Genomic DNA, 18,211 nt, shown 5'->3' with positions numbered 1-18,211 from the left:
ATAATTTCGAGCTGCACATTTCAAAAGCCTTATTTCTGAGCTGCTATTGATCATATATTGAATTCTTACTAAAGGTCATCAATTTAACAGAAACTAGAGAAACTAGAGTCTTTGCTACTTTTTTCTAGAAGCTGTGCAGTAAGAAAAACAGTATAAATGTCAGCTAAATTAAGATATCCAAAAAAACAATGCTGTGGTATTCTTAACAAAATCATCTTGTCCAGTTTAACTACTATTAATGAAATTCCCAAATGTAAAGTTTAAGTCCTCAAAATTTGGATCCTGGCAAGATAAATCTGTATCTCATTTATAAAGACAACATATAAATAGTATTTCTCCAACTTTTTATTAGGAAAATTTTCAATTATACTTACAAGTTGAAAGCATCGTACAACCAACATCTGTATATCCTTGGCTTAGATTTAATAATTTTATCAATAATATTTTGTTACATTTGCTTTATGTTTGTATGTGTGTGATTTTTGTTTTTAACTGAAATGAAAATAAGCTGTTGGTGCCTTGAGCAGTTCACCGTATTTCAGCATACATCTTATAAGAGTAAGGACATTCTTCTCCATAACCATTACCATTACCATAACAATACCATTACTGCATCTAAGAAAATGAATAATTTCATAATAAACTCTAAAATCTCTTCCATATACAAGTTTCCACAGTTATCTCAAGAAATGTATTTTATTTATTAAGAAGTTTCATTTTTTTCAGTTGGGGAAAAGATCAAGACTAACTGGATGCAGTGGGGGCAATCTAGACTTGGGAATTGCACCCAACGTAATCATATATTTTAAGAATACTTTATATAGAATCAGACTCTTCACACAGGATTTTCATATACTGTCTCATTTGCTCCTCACAAGAACTCTGAGTCAGATAGGGCAAGTATCTTAAGTTTACTACTGAAGAAAGAAATTTAGAGAGGTTAAGTAGTGTATATGATGAGTAAGACTTGCTTCTCTAACTCTTCCATTGTCTTTATTACACATAGTGTTTGAGACGCCACTCTCCTGCAACACTCATGGTAGTAGTGAGTTTCTCGTAGGTCAGAATCATAGTTTTAGATCGAGAAGGGATCTTAGACATCATTTAGTGTTTCTCAAAGGGGGTACTACTGGCATTTTGGGCAGAACAGGTCTTTGTCATGTAAGCTTGGATTGTATGAAGTTTAGCACAGCCCCGCTTCAAGTATCTTGAAGTTGAGAACAATTGCTATGACAACAGAACTGTCCCTACACATATTCAAATGCCCTGCAGAGGAATAGCATTACCCTGGATTGAGAACCACTTACTGGTATAATCACCTTATTTTAAAGAAAGGAAAAGGACAATTAACCTTTATTCAGCAACTACTATAAGACAGATACCATGTTAAGTGACTCATATAACTTAGTCCTTGCATCAGCTCTTTGCTGTATTATCTTCATTTTACAGATGAAGAAAGTGAGTGTCATTGCTTATGTAACTTGCCCAAAGTCATATAGAAGGTAAGTATTGGAGCCAGGATTCAAGCGCAGGTCTTTGTGAGGCCAACATTCATGAGTTCCCACCCCAGCCCAACACACTATATAGATCTGACCCGGTATAACAACTCATATTCCTGTAACTTCTATTTTTCTACTTTTAGTAACTTTTTAAAGAATAGCCAATCAGGAAGAGATTTTGGAAAATCTTTTGAAGGTGTTTGTCAGTCATAATTTTTAGATATAATAATTTCCAAAGTTGAATGCTCCATTTTAAATTTAACTCAAGTAATTTTCAGAAATGTTACTGTGATGGTTACACAGCATTGTGCATATACTTAATACAGAACTGTACACTTAAAAATGGTTAAAATGGTAACTTTTGTATTGTGTACATTTTACCACCACAACAAAAAAATTTTTAGTGTTGCTAACTCGATTGAAAATTTTGAAAATACTTAAAATTGAAATTCAGAGTTTCAGTGAAACTATTCTAGTCATTTGTGGTATTTCATAGAACTTTTATAGTGATTCCTTTGGTTGGTTAAAATACATTATTTTTACCTGCTTTATGACTTACAGAACTTATTCCAATACTACATCAGGGCTTAGACTACTGAGACAATAAGAACTAAACAAAAGAATTCTAATTTCAAATTGATTATGTGACTAAAACAATGAATACATTTGAGAATTTTGCTTTGAAAGTGCTATTTTTTTCTCTTTAAAGTAGCCATGAATCAGACTGAACATAGTCTGACAGTGTCTCAGATTCCATATCCACAAACGTGGCACGTGTTCTATGCAGACAAGTATACGTGCAAAGAGGACAATGAGAATTCTCAGGTGGAAGATATCCCATTTGAAATGATGTTACTAAACCCGGATGCTGAAGGGAATCCATTTGATCATTTCAGTGCTGGAGAATCTGGTAAGAATATGTATTTAAATATATATCCTAAATACGGAAAAAGATTTATGCACAAGTATCTTCATGTTGTGTTTTTAGAATACTGAAAATTAAAAACAACTTGTGTCCAACAGTAGACAAATGGTTAAGTAAATCTTCTTATAGAATTGTAACAGCTGTACTATTAAGTTTTAAAGCAGAACTGGAAATTTTGTATGGTTTCAAGTGTGTTAAAAAATGTGGAGAATAAACAGAAGTACAAGAATATTAACAGGGCTTCCCTGGTGGCGCAGTGGTTGGGAGTCTGCCTGCCAATGCAGGGGACACGGGTTTGAGCCCTGGTCTGGGAAGATCCCACATGCCGCGGAGCAACTGGGCCCGTGAGCCACAATTACTGAGCCTGCGCGTCTGGAGCCTGTGCTCCACAACAAGAGAGGCCGCGATAGTGAGAGGCCCGCGCACCGCGATGAAGAGTGGCCCCCACTTGCCGCAACTAGAGAAAGCCCTCGCACAGAAACGAAGAGCCAACACAGCCATAAATAAATAAATAAATAAATTTTAAAAACTCTGCCGTTCCCACCTGAAGTTCCTTTTCAAAGAAAAAAAAGAATATAAACAGATTGTTTCCATATTTGGGGTGGTAGAATTATGGATAGTTTTTAGTTTCTACATTCTAAATCTTTTTGTTTTTATGATAAGCTAGCTTTATTTTTTATTTTTTTATTTTTTTAAAAATATTTATTTATTTATTTATTTATTTATTTATGGCTGTGTTGGGTCTTCGTTTCTGTGCGAGGGCTTTCTCTAGTTGTGGCAAGCGGGGGCCACTCTTCATCGCGGTGCGCGGGCCTCTCACTATCGTGGCCTCTCTTGTTGCGGAGCACAGGCTCCAGATGCGCAGGCTCAGTAATTGTGGCTCACGGGCCTAGTTGCTCCGTGGCATGTGGGATCCTCCCAGACCAGGGCTCGAACCCGTGTCCCCTGCATTGGCAGGCGGATTCTCAACCACTGCGCCACCAGGGAAGCCCTAGCTTTATTTTTATAAACGGAAAAATGTTAAGAAACTGAGCAGTCTAAATTAGTAACCCAATGATTAAGTGAGATAGAAACTCCACTACTTTGTGTAGCTGTCCTTCACTAGGTTGTTTGAACATATTTAGGGGTTGCCTTCATTGGAGATTGCAACCATTTTTGAATGATCAAAATTGATAAAACTTTCCAAAATCAAATCTACTCCCATAAAATATTTCATCAAAATTTTAGGTTGACACAATTTTATGTTCTGCCCTACTGAAGTGAATTCCTAGCCCGAACAGAAATGAATGACTTCTTGTGATTAATGGTGGACATGCTATAAAGTATTATGGATTTGTAAATTAACATGTCAGAATGAAAACTAAAATCTTTAGGCCATCTGTCAAAGAAAAGGGTTAGGTGTTTACTTCTTCATGAGTTCATTACCCACTTGGAAGAGTCAATCTGCTTGGAGAAAAATTCAATCCCCTTGCACTACATTTGCCATCAAGGTGGGTGGATGGAGGTAGGCGAGGAGTTGAGGCCACATTAGACTAAACCAGTTGTTAAGCTCAAAGTGTAAATTGCCACAGCTAGAAAAGCAACTCAAGGAGCTTGTGTTATAAACAATAAGTCACAAGTAACTTAATGTATAAAGAAAGAAACTTTTTAAAAAATATCCTTTAGTTTGGGGTCTTCCCTGGTGGTGCAGTGGTTGGGAATCTGCCTGCCAATGCAGGGGACACGGGTTTGAGCCCTGGGCTGGGAAGATCCCACATGCCGTGGAGCAGCTGGGCCCGTGAGCCACAACTACTGAGCCTGCGCGTCTGGAGCCTGTGCTCCGCAACAAGAGAGGCCACGATAGTGAGAGGCCCACGTACCGCGATGAAGAGTGGCCCCCACTTGCCACAACTAGAGAAAGCCTTCGCATAGAAACTAAGACCCAACACAGCCATAAATAAAAAAATAAATTAATTAATTAATTAAAAAAATATATATCCTTTAGTTTGAGAAAATACATAGTGACAGAATGGGGTCCTAAACATTTAAAAATAATTCATTCTAAAAGTCTTTTCTGTGAGGGAAATGACATAATTGTTTTTGAATGCAAATGAATGTAAAGGTTAAATTTCACTTGATACTATTTTGGATCAATGTAGATCACTATTGAAAGTTAATTCTGTCCTACCATTTCTTTTATCTTAGTAAGAGATATCGACACTTATTTTACATAGTTTGGAAAGGCATTGATGAAACCCAGGTCTAGTGATAGCATTGGATGAGTGGTTGGATTAACTTGCTTTTAAGGTTTCTTTTAACTATAAGGCTTCATTATTTCATATGACACTTATCTTTAGGACTGGTCAGGCTTCGGCAGGAAGTAATGCTCTTCTGTAGTCACTGTACATGCAAACCCTACTGCCCCTAGTGGAGTCCACATCTAGTAGCCCTTCCCCGTCCTGCCTTCAGGCAGGAAGGTGGAGGCTCAAGAGGTTGTTTTATTTATTGTATGGATCCATGAGACTCACTGGATCCTGATATTCTTTTTCTTGCCTCCTTATCTAGGCTCTCATTTCTGGACTCTTTTCTCATTCCCAGTTTGATATCTGAACTTTGACCGTAGGCCATAAAGTAATGACATTTGTGCCCTGTGTCATGCTTGGACTACTGAATGTCAGTCATCCTTACCCTGGCTCATCCTGAACCTTGCCCATATCTTCTAGTGTTTTTTTCAACACCCTGAATTATGGCTAGCTTTTTCTTTAGGGTTCCCACTAACCATTCTGACTCTGTTCTTAGTCCTGACTCCTTTTGACCTATCTTCTCCTGTGACTGATTTTGATTTGATACTTATAGTATGTCTAAAATCTGTCTTTCTTATACTAGAATGGGGAGAGTTACTTTGGTCATGTCACCAAGAGTATTTAAATGAGGGAAAAAAATTCACTATAATACGGATTTTCATTAAGCATGGGATTCTGTGCAAGGCTAATCTGTGGGGATTGATTATTAAAAAGTGCCATAAGTACTCAAAAGTATTCACTGCTAGATGGCTGGCATAATTTCCAAGGATCACATCATTTTATTATTTAAATGCCTTAAAATATGATTAATTCTACACTGAAGTCTAAATCGGTGGTTCTCAACCTGTCACTATGTATGCATATGGAGAGCTTTGGAAAAAATACAGATGTCCACCCCCAGAGACTGAGAGATAGACTTGGTTTTGGAGTGGAAGCCAGGCATTTGTAGTTGGTCAAAGCTCTGAAGTTGATTCTAATGTGCAGAACCACTTAGCTAAAAGTCCATATTCCACATTGTTTTGGTAATGTGTTGGTTTCAACGTAGAGCCTTAAGAGTGATTCTTCCTATTCTGTAGCCTCAGGTATAGAATTTGTTTCCAGGGAATAATTCCCAGTTAGTTCATTTTAGAAACTTTTCCTCATTTGACTAATTTTCTGCCCTGAGTAGAGAAAATTGATTTGCTATGCTTTTTACTGAGAATTGACTGCTAAAACATGTATCTTAGAGGTTTGAATTAGAATAACCTGGTGCAAAAAGCTACAATCAATGTTATATGTTACTCTGGTTAAATCTTACAGTTTGTTTTCTTTCAAACCAACTATGTATTTTATATCTACGAGACTTTAGTTAGTCCTGTATTTTACAGACTTAGGTTTTTTGGGTTTTTTTTTGAATGTAGACTAAGGCAAGTTTGATGCTACTTGACAAAATACTACATAGGAATATCATGCTTCAAGGTAGAATAAAATAAAACTACCTCTTAAAAAATTAGAATCCTTGTTAACTATATTTGTGATTGGTAGAGACCAAAAGAAGAAGTACTCAGAATCCTGAGAATTAAAGCATTATTGTCTAAAGTAGACTGGTTTTCATTGGAATGGTATTACAGGCTCTGTCACACCTGCCATCTCACTGTTCTTAAGATTCCAGATTTGTTTATTATTTTCTCTTGTTCCCTTTTCTCCTCCGTTATCCTGAAAGATAATGGGTTGGATCTTACCTTTGGCTCTGTAACTTAAAGTAACAGAAAACTCTAATGCAAGTGGTATAGACAATAAGGAAATTAATTCTCTTACATAACAATAATTTCTGAGGCTTCTTCAGGGTAGTTTATTTAACATTATCCTACCCTGTTATCCTCTGAATGTCAGCTTTGTCACCTCCCTCATATTCACAGATAATTGCAGCAGTCTGGGCCGTACATCTAGGCAATGGCAAAATTCAGTGTCTCTTTTTTAAGAGCAAGGAAACCTTTCCCAGAAGCTCCCTTATCACATTTCATTGGCCAGAACTCGACACATGACCTTGTTGTCTAACATCATAAGAGAAATGTAAGTGAAGGTATCAGAAAGGTGATAAGGGTAAACCAACATGTCGAAGTAAAGGCTTAGGTTTACCTCTTTGGGAAAGGGGAATATTGGAATTTCTCTAATTGGTTTAGACTAATCAGGATTTATCTTGAGACTCTTGAGGGTGGGATGGACAATGGGGTTCTGAGACAGCAAGCATCGCAGGTAGGCAAGAGTGTTCCAGGGGCTGCCCCATGACCCACTGACTCTCACCTTTTCTTACCCTCTTTTCTCCTATCTCCCACCTGTTTTAAAATTAGATTTTAATTTCAAGGTGAACATAGATTACTTTCCTGTGAAGGATGGTGGCAGAACAAAAGTAAAGTTGATTGAAGAGAAAAAAAAAAAAACAGACTTTTTTTCCTAGAGGTGGTTTATTTAAAAGAACACTTGAGTGCAGACCCAGTTTTATCTTTAAAGTATCAGGGTCAAGGTAAGAATAATTTATGCAAAATGCAATGAGCAAAGTGTAGGACAAATGTCCTAGTTCAAGTTATTTAATATATTATCTCAATGAAATAATATTTTGGTTACCGTGTTAGCTTTTTATGGAAGATACATTTAATCTTGAATAATCCTAAAACATTTTTTGCTAGTAACATGTGTCTTATTTTCAAAAGTCCCTTCCTCCTATATTATTCTGGTTCTCAGTAAATAGTCCGGGATTTTCTTTTCATGGTGCATTTCTAACCTAGTAGAGTCTGAAACCTTATCTTGTAATGAATATTTTGTAAAGTATTACAAATAAATAAAAACTTAAATAGAATGCCGTATTTAATTCTTTATACTAAGAAGAAAAGGTAAAACAGATTCAGAACACAGGATAGCATACTTTTACTGACACACAGTTATAATATGTTTAGCTTATTTTCTGCCTTGTTCCATTACTATAACAATCCCAGGTTTATTGTCCCATTATTTCTAAAGCTAGAATACATCTCTATATCAGGAATTTTAAAAGAAAATATGCCCATTCTGCTATTTGATATTCTCTTCCTGAAGTCTAAACATACTTTCTCACCTAGACTAGAGAAGTGGACAATCACCATTTATGTACGTAGAGCAAGAGAGACACCCAGTGGCTGAAATACTTCTTTCTCTCTCTCTCTCTCTCTCTCTCCTAACGATGCCAAAAACATGATTGAGATTGAACTGTTTATTGAGTATTTTTCCTACTATTTGTATCTTCTGGATTACTTTTCTAAAATTATTTTCCATACAACGTAAATATTCCCTTCTCTGCCTATTGTTTGGAGTTTATCCCACATGGGAAACCGGAGCAGGTTCCGGGGTCACAGTTGGAATGGAAGTGAGTACAGTTTAGACTGTTCATCCACAGATTCAATAGAGACAGCTGTAGCCACTGTCACGATATCCAGTGTTATTTAGATAGAATATAAAAGCCCTAATATTAGGGACTAGGTTTAGATGGAACCAAGTAAATGTAAGCCATTAAACTCAAAGCTGGCCCCTGGTTTGTTATAAAATTTTCTGAAATTTCTGAAAAATGAAGACACAGTCAGAAGATTCCAGGTGACACAGAAAAAAGGGTGTTTATCTTGAGGTTGCGTGAAGGCTACTGAAAAGCTGCTGGTAGAAGCTGGAGGCTGCTTAATGACTGGGACCGTTTTTAATATAAAATCTGCACATTCATATGCTCCGTTCTTGTCTTTACCAACCAGCTCCCTCTGCTCATTCAAAATTTCTGCTTACCCCAGATTTTTATTTGATCAGGGCCTGGTTTGACTCCTTTGGCCTGCTCCATCATCAACTCTTTTCAACTCCGGTTTCTATTGCCGCATCCTTTCTATGTTTTGTGGTTTGATGTCCCAAGAGAACATGAGCGGCTTCGTATCTTTGAGAACCAAGTGATGCTGCTGGCCAGTGACTAGTCTTTGGATCGGTAGCCACTTGGTCAGGTGTTTTAGTTTCAGTCACCTGTGGAGTGGAGTCCCATGGTCTCCATAGGTTTTCCTCTTTGACTGAGCTGAATGCCATTTACTTCAGAAGGAGGCCTGGTCGTGACAGGTATTTTGACACTTTGTCCAAATGGGAATTTAAGGTCATGATACATTCCAGAGCTTGGTTCTTAGGCTTTAGCTGTATCAGAATCACTGAAGGACTTATTAAAACCAGAATGCTGGGTCCCACTCCCAGAATCTCTGATTCAGTAGATCTGGGATGAGTCCCAAGAATCTGCCTTTCTAACTACTTCCCTAGTGATGGTGCTGCTGGCACAGGGCTCACACTTTTGAGAATCATTGTCAGGGTATATAAAACTCTTATTGACCGACTAAATCTATTTTTAAACGTCTTATAAAAGAAATCCACTTTGGGGGAAAAAAGCATATCTAACTGAATGCTGAAATCATTGTTTTAATTTACTGTTTCGACCAAAACTATGATCTTGTGGTTAGTCTTTGGGCTTATTCCCTGACCAATATGATTTCTTATAGATTGACTTCAGTTTAATTTGCGTTCTTTTAGTTAAGACTGTATCCTAAAGTAGAAAATTATTTGTTTCAACGATCTTCCTTTTTTTTCTCTTACAAAAGTAAATGCTATGACTTCAATTAAAAAACAAGTTCTGGAAATATACCGATGGGAAGATTTGAAAGCAACCCAACACTATAACTGGCTTGTTCCTTTCTTCTCTTCACAGGGTTACATGAGTTCTTTTTCCTTCTAGTCCTAGTGTACTTTGTGATTGCTTGCATTTATGCGCAATCATTGTGGCAGGCTATTAAGAAAGGAGGACCCATGCACGTGGTTTTAAAGGTTCTGACAACTGCATTGCTGTTACAAGCTGGTTCAGCTTTCGCTAATTACATTCATTTCTCCAGGTAACTCAAAACCATTAAAACTGTGTTCATCATTACATCTAATTAATCCTAATTAGTCCACCAAAATTATGCTTGCTTTGATTATGAATGATTTTTTTCACATTTGTAATTGATGCTAATGTTCTCCTCTTCAATTCTTCAGTTACTCCAAAGATGGAATAGGGGTACCTTTTATGGGAAGTTTGGCAGAATGTGAGTATCTTACTGAGCATTGTTTTAAAACAAACTTGCTATCTGCTTCTTGTATGTTTTCCTTTTTTGTCATAATACAGTTTTTTTATCCAAGGTTGGTTAGATTCAGCTCAACTGGAACAAAGATTATACATTTAGTTTCCACATACCCTATTTAGTTTCTTTTTAGTAATAGGTAATGTGTATAGCTCTTCATTGTCTTTAGAGCATATTTATATGCATTCTCTCATTTTTTTTTTTTTCATGTGGACCACTTTTAAAGTCTTTATTGAATTTGTCACAATATTGCTTCTGTTTTATGTTTTGGTTTTTTGGCTGCAAAGCATGCAGGATCCTAGCTCCCCGACCAGGGATCAAACCCGCACCCCCTGCATTGGAAGGCCAAGTCTTAATCACTGGACTGCCAGGGGATTCCCACATTCTCTCATTTTTATCCTCAATAAAAACTCAGTGAAGTAGATATGCTTATCCCTGTTTTGCAGATAAAGAATCTGGGCTCAGTGACAGGAAGTACATTCCCAAATGTCAGTCCGCTAGTGAATGGTAGAGCCAAGATTTAGACCCACATTTTCTGACCACAAAGCTAAAGTTTTTTTTTTTCCTTTTTCATCCCTTTTTTGACTTTTTGTCTCTATTTCTAACCCAGAGCCATAGAGTATACCTATAATTGAGCTGACCTCTCAGCTTTGTTCTTTAATTTATAAGAGGAACTTTTGTGAAGTAGTTTTTCAATTAAATATGATGGTGAAAAACTAAAAGTTCCTATAATCATGACTTTTTAAACGGAACTTTAGAGGGACATCAGGTCATATGCCATTCTCAATCCTGAAAAACAAGTTAAGATTTGCTCTAAAAAAGCAGATTCTGAATACGAAACCATTCTAGGATTTACTTTCCTTATATTTCCATATTTCTCTTCTAGTCTCCTCACTCTTTAATAGGGTATCTTATGGTAATCTCTATAATCATCTCAGGACCCACTTATCCTGATCTTGCTGCCTATTTTAAGATTCTAAAACTTCTAGAACCTTTCCTTTTCCTTGTGAAGAGGATGTATACTGTTTATCTCTTGGGCATGAACAAGAGTTGCTTCTCCTTTTTTGACATTACTAGGACCCTGGTTTCAACCCCTGTTTTCTCTTAGATGACTCAGGATGTTTAAGAGAATCCTAGAGTTTTAAAGCTGGACAGAGCATAGAAATAATTTAGCTTATGCATTTTAGATGAAGAAATTGTGGTCCAAAGAGGCAAAGCACACAGAGGCCCATCAGTAGCAAAGCTGTTACTAAAATCAAGGACTTTTGAAGTTTTTGAGTGTCTACTGTATACAAAACAGTGTTTTAGGCTCTCTGGCATCTTCATGGTAAGTTAAAAGCAAAAGTCTTTTTTAAAAAACTGCAATAAATCAATGTTGATCATTTTTGGTAGTTCTCACAACAGGTTTGGTTAATGAAGATTTTTAATCAAATTCCACAGGATGGGGTTTTTGTGTCATCTGTGTATTTTATTTACATTAGTTATTTTTCAAGAACAGATAAGCAGTGTCTACCTACCCTCACAGTTATGGTATTATATCAATATGTGTATTACTTAGTATGTAAAGAAATGAGCCAGAAAATCAACGTTCCCTCCTCCCCAGTATTTGTTTTTGCTAATTAGCAACTTATGTAGGGATATTCCTTTGGCTAACTTCTTTAAGTAACTGAATATGTATTTGTGAAATGTTTAATAAAAATAATTAGCATCACAGTCATTTAAAATCTGTGGTGTAAGAAAATTGTGCTTGTTCTGAAAGGCCATGACATTTTATATCATTAAAGTGTAGTGACAGTTCATTATTAGAATTAGCTATTACAAGTATATAAGCATAAATGTAAAGTATCCGGTTTTAATTTGGGTGGCAGAGCTGGAGAAAAATATGTCAAAATAAAGCTGAAAAGGTCTATTATTAATAGGTTTTTGGCTTGTAACTTTTAATATAAGTTTGATCCTACAGCTAGTTTTATCTGTTTCTCTAAGAATATCTTTATATAAAAGAAATAAAAGTCGTAGACATCAAAGTTATAAATGGCAATTTGAAGAAAGTTTTATTTTGTTGAATTGTGATCACACGTTTATTCCAAAATCCACATCAAAATACACTCCGATGAAAAAGTAATAATTTTTTAAAAACTCAATAAATAGAACTTCTAAAATGAATGCACATGGCAGTTGAAGTATTATTGCTTGTCATTTTCTTGTAGCACTGAACTGGGTGCAGGCGCTTTCTTTGCGTCTTTTGTACCGCAGCCAGCTTCCCCTGCAGTGTACGTGATGGCCACCGGGTGGCATATCACACTAATGCATGGAGCGCTTCATTTGTCTTCAGGACTCTGACGCTAGGGCCAACATAATTGGATGTTACAGCAGCTCTGCGTTTTATTGTCATGCTATTTCTTATTAATAGGTTTAGAAAATACTCTTCACATTATATATAGGTCAGCCACCAAAAAAAATTAACAACCCAGAAGTATTCTCCACCTTGCAGAAGTTATATTTAAAATTTGTTTCTTTTCATAAGCAGTGAGTTATAGATTGTAATTAGAAAAACTAAGAAGAATAAGAAACACAAAGAGATTTAAAGTTGGCCTTGATAAAGATATGATATGGACACATATATATTTTTTAAAATAGGAGTATTGCCATTGTTTTAACTATTTTCAGAAATGTTTACAAATTTAATGGCAAAATTTTAATTCTTTAGAATTATTATACATGAATATCTCTTATTGAATTTCATCAGTTTCTTTTTTAAAATGCCTGTCTTTTGTGGTTAATAAAATAATTATATTCTCAATGCAAAAAGGATAAAATTTGGGAATACCATGGTGGTTCAGTGGTTAGGACTCCATGCTTTTACTGCTGAGGACGCAGGTTCAATCCCTGGTCGGGGAACTAAGATCCCGCAAGCTGCGCAGTGTGGCCAAAAAAAAAGGATAAAATTCTTTGTATTGTGAAAACTCAGTTGACTTTGGTTTTCATTTCCCATTAGTTTTTGACATCGCTTCCCAAATTCAAATGTTATACTTACTTCTGAGTCTATGCATGGGTTGGACAATAGTCAGAATGAAGAAGTCTCAGAGCAGACCTCTCCAGTGGGATTCTACTCCTGCGTCCACTGGCATTGCTGTATTCATTGTCATAACACAGGTTAGTAGTGATACTAAATGTTTCTGCTTTGCAATATTGAGAAATGCAAATTTGAGCATATCTCATGTCAAGAAACCTGGGACCCATGAGGAATTTGTGTCATTTTAAAGTATGAATTTAAAGAGTGATAGATCATAAATGAAGTAAGTGAGAAAGAGAAAGACAAATACCATATGATATCACTTATATGTGGAATCTAAAATATGACACAAATGAATTTATCTACAAAACAGAAACAGACTCTCAGACATAGAAAACAAATTTATGGTTACCAAAGGGGAAAGAGGGAGAGGGAGGGATAAATTAGGACTCTGGGATTAGCAGATGCACACTACTATATATAAAATAGATAAACAAGGTCCTACTGTATAGCACTGAGAACTATATTCAATATCCTGTAATAAACCATAATGGAAAAGACTCTGAAAAAGAATATGTATATATATGTGTAACTGAATCACTTTGTTGTACATCAGAAACTAACACAACATTGTAAATCACCTATACTTCAATTTTTAAAAAATGGGAAAAAAAAAGAGTGATAGATAAATAACGTGTTAATTTTCTGAGTGCTGGTATATGTATATTGTAGAATTTCATTGTAATTTACCTGAATCTGAGCTTCCTATCAGATTATTTCAGTGCAGTATATTTAATATTCAGTTAGATTCTCATTTCCTAATTAAGAGCTTTCTTTCATATTTTCTAACACTTAGTAAGTACTCAATATTAAATGAGTCAGTTAATGAATTTGAGATTCATTCATTGGCCAGAATCTACTTTATACATGAAAGAATTCAAGTGAATATCAGATTAAAGAAAAAACAAAATGTAGAATAAAAAAGAATAGGATCTTGTTTTTGAAAACAAATGCAAAAACAAACTTGGTCTTTTAGAAGAGTCCTCTATGCCTTTTTTTTGTTTTTCTCTATAGTGACCTATAGACATTCTAGTATCTCCATATGCCTATGTGCAATGGATTTATAAAAATTAAGAAGAAAGATATAAACATAAAAATTTGTATTGAGTTTGTGACTGTCATTAGCTATAGATGAAAATGAAATATACATCTGGGCTCTGTAAAGGACATCATAATCTAAGTTTTAATGCATTAAATAAATTGAAAAACTCACTAGTGAAGGGTAAGGCCTGTGCTCATCTACCTCTAGTACTTATTTTAGTACCTTAGGTGCTGAGTGAAGGTTTATTGAATTTATATGATTGATTTAGAAAGAGACCATATCACAGATACTGATATTTAAAAAGGAGATAATGCCAGGAAGGGAGGGCTAGTGAGAAAGAACTGAATTAGAGGTGATTAAAATAAGGGTAAGTTCTACCAACTTAATGTTTTTGATCCAGGATTTATGGAGAGTAGTGTTAATATCAAGTTAAATTCTCATTTCTCAATAACTTTTAAAAATTGAATTTTCATTACTTCATTGCAATTTAAATTCATTATCATAAACAAATACAAATTGAGATTATAACACTACCCTAGAGTTTATGTGAGCATTTGTGAAGAATGTATTAGACACGGCCCTGACTCTCAACAGCAGCCAGACTAGGTGGACGAGACAGGCAGCAAGAGATCACGTAAATGTGTACAGTGTATTCCACAGGTCATGCATTAGCATACGTATGTGAAAATATGGGAGTATGAATATGTAAAAATGTGAATCATGGGAAATAGTAGTTTATTATTATTTTTTGCTTTATTGGGTTATAATTGAAAAATAGAAATTGTATAGATTTAAGGTATACAACTTGATGTTTTGATGTATTTATACATTATGAAATGATCACCACAATCAAGCCAGTTAACATGTCCATCACCTCACATAGCAGGAAATGATAGTTCTATAATAGCACTTCTTTGTTGTAAAAAGTTAAGGAATCAGACGGGTATCATTTGGCGTAGAGGAATGAATTTCTGTAATAAAGATCAAATTTTCATTTCAAGAAGGAAATTTATGTGTGCAACATGAGAAAAGAGTTCACCTAGCAAGAATGGTAGCTGGAGTAAAATTAGGGTGGAAGATTTGAGAATGAGGAAAGGAAGTGGTTGCTGGTAAACCCCATAAAGCCTAAAATTGGATTTAATAATGGAGTTTTGATCTAAATTCTTTGGAAGCCACTGAAGACCCAATTCTGAAGGCTGAGTTGGCAAATGAAGGGAGCACAGAGGGCTACTGACATGTGTGATGGTGAAAATTATCGTAATTTAAGTGACTGTTGTTTGGTAAAGGTGGAGGGAATGTGGGCACTGATTTCTACTGAATAGCAATAAACAGAACAGCTTAATGAGGAACTTGTGAGCTTTACACTGGGATAGTAACAATATGGTAAAAAAAGGTGAACAAACAAATAAGGATAAGTAACTGTGCCCTGGATGCTATGGTGGATATTGAAAATCTACTCTCCTCTACCCAGGGAGGTTACCATGGGAAAAGAATGAGGTCTGAAATCAACAATTCTGACTTGTTAATTTCTGGATTACAAAAGATACTGAGGTATTTGAAAGTTTATCCTGAGATAATAAATTCTGCTTGAATGCAGAACGGTTTGATTCCTAATAAGGTGTTGAAGTAAGAAAGAGATAGATTTAGAAGAAAGTTTATATTTATTCTCTTCATCTTTTGAACTTATTTTCATCATTAGAGATGTCTTACTTGAATCATGGTAACAGTAGCATTTTTTATCTCTTGTATGTGGTCTCATTTGATAACAATCCCTTTTCTCCAGCTGAGGGTATCAGTGAAGGAAAAACTGCCTGTACTTTATTAATCAACACCTTGTATAGTCTGATAAATCTTAGAGCCTCTTAGGAATGCTTATATACTGGTTAAGGGGATATAGAAAAGAGTTGAAAAAAGTACTTTATTGTAAGTAGACATGACTTTTTTCTCTAAATATAACATTGTTTTTTGCAGAGTATTTTGCTACTTTGGGAACAGCTTGAAGATACCAGTCCTCACAGCCACCATTCACATCACAACTTAGCAGGGATCCTTCTAATTGTTTTAAGAATTTGCCTAGCACTGTCATTAGGCTGTGGACTCTACCAGATCATCACAGTGGAAAGAAGTACACTCAAGAGGGAGTTCTATATCACTTTTGCCAAAGTATGGGTTTGGTTAGAAAATGACTTCTTCGCATTATCAACTTCATTTTGCTTTACTTGGGAAGTTAAGGAGCAACCATATGTTAATATTTAGTAAACTTTTATTATGTGCCAGGTACTTTATGTGCTTCAAATCATTTAATCTTCACAACTTATGAGATATAGATGATATTATCCCCACTTTGCAGAACTCATGAAACAGTAGTTTCCATGTAATCTTTGGCAGGTCAGTTTTGCCTGTATTATAATTTCTTTATCAATAGCAATTTTACATTTTTTCTGTAGTATCAGAATTTTTTAAATAAAAAAATTAGGATACAGTTTGCATGTCTCAAAAAAGTCATTAATGGACTATGAACTGTTACTCCCAGAATTATGCGATGTTTTATAACAAACATGAAGAGCCGTCCTTCAGCATAAGCAGAGGGGGCCAGGAGGCTGAGTACATACTGTGTTTCAGCCATTTCATGGCATCCATATGAGACCATGTCTACTTCATTCCCCCTTGCTGTGTCCTTCTTATGCTAGTGAGATCTAAAGGCAAATGGATTTTTTTTCTGTATCCATTTTTAATAAAGGAAAAGATCAGGAGACAGGTTGAGTCAGTAACGTTACAGAAGCCTCCCTTCCTAGAAAGTTATATTTTTTTGGTCAGATTGAGAGAATCCATAACCCATCATCTTGGCAACTCAGAGCAGCATTCTGATAAGCTGTTTGGTCAGCCCACCCTAGTTGACAGTTTCAGCAGAACGAGGCTGAGACGGAGGAGGGCCAGATTCCTTGTTTATTCCAGACAGAGGGCCGGATTCCTTGTTTATGCCAGATGTGGAGCATTTTAAAGCTGCTGCTGCAGCCCTAGGAACCCATGTCAGGCCTCTGAGTACCAAGCAGGCAAGGATATGCCATTTCACTTTGGAATTCTTCCCAGAGACAGTAGTGCTTATTGTTTCAAAAGTTAGTGTATACTTCAGGTATTTAAAAACTAAATATTTTCTTCTATGTTTAAAACAGTACAAAAATTTTTTCTTAAACTTTAATTTTTATTTTTATATGTTTTAATATAACTATTTGGATAGGTTCAAACATCCAAAAGTATTTTAAAAGCAGCAAACGTGTTTCTTACTTCTCTCCCATCTATGCAGTTATCACCTCCTCATATAATCACTGCTATTAATTCCTAATTTATTTTTTAGAGAATTTAAAATATATATTACTATATACACTAATATGTATAAAATGGATAACTAATAAGAACCTGCTGTATAAAAAAATAAATAAAATTCAAAAATTCAAATATATATATATATATATTACTTTATATTTCCCTTCACTTTTATACAAATAGTAGCATACTGAACACATTTTTCTATATCTTGTTTTTTTTCCTTGTAACCTCAATATACCAAGCATTTCAACAGCTACTAGTATTAACTTATTATTTTATTTCAAATTTAATTTTGGAAAAGGATATGTTGCCATGTTCTAGGAAAAATAGAACATATATATTTGAAAAGTATAGTGTTAAAAAGTTTCCCATTCCTACTTGCCTAATTCTGTGTCTTTTGTACTAAATCTCAAACAGGTAACCGCTGCTAATCAGTTTTTTGTGTATTCTTACAGAATTTCTTTGTGTATCTGTATGCAAATATGAATGTATATTCTTATTTGTTTTTTATAGAAATATTACACATTTGTACCTTGTTTTTCTCAATTATTGATTTGTTACTTATATATCAAAACATCAAAATATATGTATGAGGAAGATGTAAGATTTAAAAATACTCCAAAAACACCCATTTGATTAGAAACAGAATATCATTGTCACAACAATAGCAAATATATTTCTACATTTTATTGAAAGTTCTACTGTACAGGCCAATTGAGACCAATCAAGACCTCCTATATATGCTAGTAATGTTATTTATCTGGTACATTCTGAAAACAAAGACATAGCTACACTTATTTGACTTATTTTTCATTTGTTTCAGGGCTGTATCTTGTGGTTTTTGTGCCATCCAGGTCTTGCATGCATTTCTATCATTTTTAATGACTACCAAAGAGATAAGGTAAATAATATACATGATCAA

General features: G+C 35.1%; 1 protein-coding gene across 4 annotated transcripts in view; it reads left to right on the top strand.

Moving 5' to 3' along the window:
- The window catches only part of GPR180 (G protein-coupled receptor 180), a 39,781-nt gene that overhangs the window by 7,373 nt on the left and 14,197 nt on the right, over positions 1-18,211 (top strand). For 3 of the 4 annotated variants that reach the window (XR_009005923.1, XM_057532972.1, XM_007196849.2), the window contains exons 3-8: positions 2,209-2,409; positions 9,439-9,619; positions 9,762-9,811; positions 12,843-13,000; positions 15,934-16,125; positions 18,113-18,190. Coding sequence is in view for 3 of the 4 variants with exons in the window: in XM_057532972.1 (XP_057388955.1) it covers positions 2,209-2,409; positions 9,439-9,619; positions 9,762-9,811; positions 12,843-13,000; positions 15,934-16,125; positions 18,113-18,190 (860 nt within the window). In the remaining variant the exon portion in view is untranslated. The remainder of the gene's footprint in view (positions 1-2,208; positions 2,410-9,438; positions 9,620-9,761; positions 9,812-12,842; positions 13,001-15,933; positions 16,126-18,112; positions 18,191-18,211) is intronic. The other variant, XM_057532971.1, reaches the window with a different exon arrangement.

Source organism: Balaenoptera acutorostrata, chromosome 18 (assembly GCF_949987535.1).
Source record: "Balaenoptera acutorostrata chromosome 18, mBalAcu1.1, whole genome shotgun sequence".
NCBI lineage: Eukaryota > Metazoa > Chordata > Mammalia > Artiodactyla > Balaenopteridae > Balaenoptera > Balaenoptera acutorostrata.
Note: the sequence above shows the minus strand (reverse complement) of the source record. Positions and strands in the feature narration are given on the sequence as shown.